At 47.2% G+C, this 4756-nt stretch overlaps 1 protein-coding gene across 2 annotated transcripts in view; it reads right to left on the bottom strand.

The window, feature by feature from the left end:
• The window catches only part of LOC123143241 (alpha/beta-gliadin MM1-like), an 18045-nt gene extending 13561 nt beyond the window's left edge, over positions 1–4484 (bottom strand). The window contains exon 1 of one of the 2 annotated variants that reach the window (XM_044562095.1): positions 3738–4484. In XM_044562095.1, the coding sequence (XP_044418030.1) occupies positions 3738–4403 (666 nt within the window). In that variant the 5' untranslated portion in view covers positions 4404–4484. The remainder of the gene's footprint in view (positions 1–3737) is intronic. The other variant, XM_044562096.1, reaches the window with a different exon arrangement.
• Between the last annotated feature and the right edge of the window lie 272 nt (positions 4485–4756).

Below are 4756 nucleotides of genomic sequence, written 5' to 3'. Positions count from 1 at the left end.
TGGATAGATGGATAGATAGATGGATAGATGGAGAGATAGATAGATGGATAGATGGATAGATAGATAGGTGGATTGAGATAGATAGATGGATAGATGGATAGATGGATAGATAGATAGATAGATAGATAGATAGATAGATGGATGGATAGATAGATAGATAGATAGATAGACACTGGTACGCGTTGGTCCTAAACAAATTGTTTTTAACCCCTTTCTGCGACAGCATTTGAAACCGTCGCCAAGTGAGTGTGTGCGATAGGGTGTCCTTCCCACACGGCCCAGAAACCGTCGGGGATATGGAGCAGTGATCCAGAGTCCTTCCAAAATGTAATCGTGTGCGATGCAGCACGCACTAAATTCTTTCGCACGTGTGGTATCAGTGATTAAGCGTTTCTAATGACGCACTGAAACGATACGGTCTGTCGTAACAAACCATTTGGGAAATAGTATGTAAGGCACATGGGCCAACATATGAATTGTGTGCGATTTGTGCCCCATCACACACGAGTTTTCTGCGTAACCCGTCTGCCATGCTAGACTCCATCGCACACGTTTGCCAACAATTACCGTCTGCGATAATGTTCTATCACAAACGGTTCAGGAGCCCCTTTGCACACATACAGCTACTGCAGACCGTTTGTGATTTATTGGGTGTCACCAACAGTTGCCGCAAGAGTGACGTGTGCTTTTCGTTTGGGATCCCACACATTTCCTGAAAAAATTACGACTGGGATTGTATTTTGCATTGTGCACGGTTTACTCCCACATAAGCAAGTTTGCTGAGTTGGAGTCGATGTTACTGCTGAAGTTACTCCCACTTTGGCTAGTCTGATACTAGCTAGTCGTCTATGATATACTAGCTACCTCACTAAGAGCATGGTTAATAATACAGCCAAGGGTCGGCTATAAGAAGTTGTCATGTCATATACAGCCAGCCTCTTAGCGGGCATGTGCAATAATAATTTTTCGAACAGTCGAACCGGAGGGGGATGGTTGCATGTTCGCTATGCTAGGGACGCGTGGCAGACGAACGGACTGTGTATTCGGATTCATCTCGTTTTTTGAGCAACTTCCATGTATAAAGTAATTTCATCCGAGTTACGGATTATTTTATTTTAATTTTAAAAGTTTTAATTTTTTTTGAAATTATTCTAATTTATTTTAAAACAAATATTGTAAATGCAAAATGCTAGGTGTACTTAGAAAGGTACCCAGCAGAACAGCACATTGGCTGACTGGCGGGGCCCTCTGGTCAACTGTCCGGTCAGCATTTGACTGGACCGTTGATTGGTCAAATGTTTAGTGGGGCCCATATGTCATAGACTCAAAGTTAATAGATTTTAATTAAATCAGTTTAATTAATAGGGGACCCACATGTCATACACTAATGTTAATTTAAGAGTTTTAATTTATTAAATGGTTAATTAGGGGATGTGGGTCCCGGTGTCAGCCGGTCGGTGGGGGTTCATTAGTGAGGGGGGAGGTTAGGCCGCTTAGGCCGGCGGTTAAACGCGAGCAGCGGCAGGGCCAACCGGGACCTTTGGCGCTGGCAGAGCAGCGGGAAGCGGCGGCGGCCACAGCGCAATAGTAGCGTAGCAGTAGAGCAGTGGCGAGGCGCGGGCGGGGACGCATGCCAGCGAGCTGCGGGACAGGGGCAGCCGACGACCCCAAAAGAGGGCGCAGGGGAGCATGGGGGCCGCGGCGAGCGCGGGACGAAGGCGGGCGGGACAAGGGGATCACGGCGTGGGCGCGGCTAGGGTCATGCGCGCACAAGCGTGCAGGAGAGGGCGCGGAGCGGGGGCTGGCGCGGTGGTGGGCGTGCGCGCGGCGAGGGGCACGGCAGGCGGCGCGGTGAACACGGTGGAAAGAGAAGGAGGGAAACGGAGGCGGCTCACAGCGTTGCCGAGAAGGGGGTCGGCGTGGCTTGAGGAGGCGAGTCGGGGAGGGATACGAGGAGGCGACGCGAGGTCCGGCGATGGCGAGGTCTTCGGGCGGCGGTGCTGGAGCACAGCGTCGATGGAGGGGGGCGTTGGGCTCATTGGCCCTTCCCGATCCAGATCGGGTCGGGGAAGAGGAGCGAGAGGGGAGGAGAGCCGGAGACGTGCGACGGGGAGGAGGTCCGGCGACGCCGGCGGGCGATGGGCGAGCGGGCGATCCAGCGACCGCGACGGGGTCGATGGGGGCGATCCCCTCCCCGATCCAGATGGGATCGAGAGGTGGGGAGGCTGACGAGGGGGTGTGGGGAAGTGGGGCGATCGGTCTAGGGTTCGATGGGGAGTGGGGGGTTAAGGGAGGCGGTTGGGCCAACCTAGCTAGCCCAGTGGCCAGCTTGGCCGAGGCCCAGCGAGGGGTTGCCCCCTTTTACTTTTATTTGTTTTGTCTTTCCTTTTATGTTTTATTAGCATCTAAATTAGTTCTACTAAATATACCACTGCCACCAAAAGTTTGGTACCCAATTAATTTAGTTAGAACATTTTTACTATTTTAAAAGCATTTAAATAATAGTTTAAGCCACTGTTTTATTATTTTTAGAGTATTTAAACATTTTATAAAAGTGTGGTTTCTCCACCATAATTACTTATGCATTATTTTTCACCTCTCGAAGATTTTAGTTTTAATGTTTGAAACTTTTGATGTTTGCCTTTATTTTAAATTTGAATTTGAATGGGATTGAATCATTGTGAGGTTAACAACAGTAATCGTGCTGACGTGACATCATTAGCAGGGAATTACCATAGCATAACTAACCGGCCGTTACAAAAGCTAACCCTTAAACCGCTCGCAACCATCCGGACATGTTTTGCCATTCAATACGGTCCTATATCGGCCCGCAGGCCGGTCTGGATGTGCATTTTCCTGTAAACCAAAAACAAACTACGGGGCTTTGTGGGTGTCTGGACCGCTGCCACGGCCGCTTCTTACTCCCCTGGCCCACCAAAAACACCTCTCCCGCACCCCCACCCCTTCACATGAGAAGCAGTTAGGTACCAGTGCTCCAGAGCACCGGTACCTCATTCATGCCTATTTGGAGTAGCCGCGATGAATATACTCATGTTGAGGAAAAGTATCAGCCACAAAAATCAATGTAATTGATTAATGAATTGAATGCTTCTCTGGAAATAATTGATCAAGGGCAAGCCAAGGATGTGGATAGTCCTTACTACTTTAATAATACTCCATTTGAAAGTCCAAGGAAATACTTCAATTTAATTCAAATTTCAGACTCATTTTGTTATCTTTAGATTAATGCAACATAAATATCTACTTAATGCATAATATATATAATTAGGGGTGAACTTGTGAGTGGGCACATGAGTGGAACTCAAACAAACAATCATATGTAGACAAGACATGTGTTTGTCTTTTATTCCCATGTTTGAACTAGTATAGTTCGGGTTCTTACATGATAGTGCATGTCACTTTATTTTTTCACCGCTACAACGACCAAACCATGGACTAAGAAAACGGTGTATCATATATCTACTACTAGAGTTCTTCTCTTCTCAGTTAGTACCGAAGATGCCAACTGGAGCAATGGTGCAATATGGAGGGATATAGACATTGCACATTGCAGGTAGCGTCTCTAGCGCTAGGTTCCTTATTTCCTCAAACTGGGGCAGTTGTTGAGGCTGGACAGAGCCCTGGGCCTGTGGGTTTTGCTGAGATGGCTGGAAGGAGCCCTGGCCTGATGGTTATTGTTGTTGAGGCTGTTGGAAGGAGACCTGGCTCAACGGTTGTTGTTGTTGTTGTTGTTGTTGTTGCTGTTGATGCAGAATAATAGCATGAACAACATTGTGGATGGCTTGGCACCGCGACTGCTCGGGGATCTGCCACAGCTGCTGACAACACAATTGTTGCACCAGCTGGTAAGTACTTTGTTGCAAAACTTGTGAGCTTCCATACGCTATGCTGTGTTGTTGCAATACAACATCCCTGCATGGAATCAGTTGTTGTTGCAAAATTTGTTGAAGGATCTGTTGTTGTTGTTGTTGTTGTTGTTTTTGTTGTTGTTGTTGTTGCTGCTGCTGCTGCTGCTGCGAAATTGGTTGTTGTGGTTGCGAATACTGTGGTTGCGGTTGTGGATATGGTTGTTGTGGTCGAAATGGTTGCGGCTGCGGATATGGTAGTTGCGGCTGCGGATATGGTAGTTGCGGCTGCGGAAATGGTTGCAGCTGCAGATATGGTTGTTGTGATGGAAATGGTTGCGGCTGCGGATATGGCTGTTGTGGTGGAAATGGTTGTTGCTGCCCTGGAAATTGTTGTTGTTGTACCAATGGAACTTGCTCTTGTGGTTGTTGCTGAGATGGATTTTGTGGCTGCAATTGTGGCACTGGAACTCTAACTGCAATTGTGGCGGTGGTTGCTACAATAGCAAGGAGGGCAAGGATGAGAAAGGTCTTCATGGTGGATTTGTATTGAGCACTGCTTGCTTGGCTTAAATGATGCGCTCTACTTATGAGAATGATGGATGAGGAAGGATGATCGTCATGCTACGGGCCTATTTATAGCTGCCATGGCATGATCTCTTTCACAATTGGCATTTGCTTGTGTGGAAGTGCTTGGATGCTTCTCAAAATCATAATTTGGTATGTTGTGTTCGGTGGCACTACTTACAAGTGTATTCTTGAACTGGTCATTAAAGTTCCTTGTTGTTGCACTATCATTCCACAACCAAAAAGGTGTGATAACACGCATGACTCATTTTACTCACTTTACAGCTCAAACACTAATCTAGATTGCCTATTTTTCTGAAACT

Source organism: Triticum aestivum, chromosome 6D (assembly GCF_018294505.1).
Source record: "Triticum aestivum cultivar Chinese Spring chromosome 6D, IWGSC CS RefSeq v2.1, whole genome shotgun sequence".
In the NCBI taxonomy this organism is placed as follows: Eukaryota; Viridiplantae; Streptophyta; class Magnoliopsida; order Poales; family Poaceae; genus Triticum; species Triticum aestivum.
Note: the sequence above shows the minus strand (reverse complement) of the source record. Positions and strands in the feature narration are given on the sequence as shown.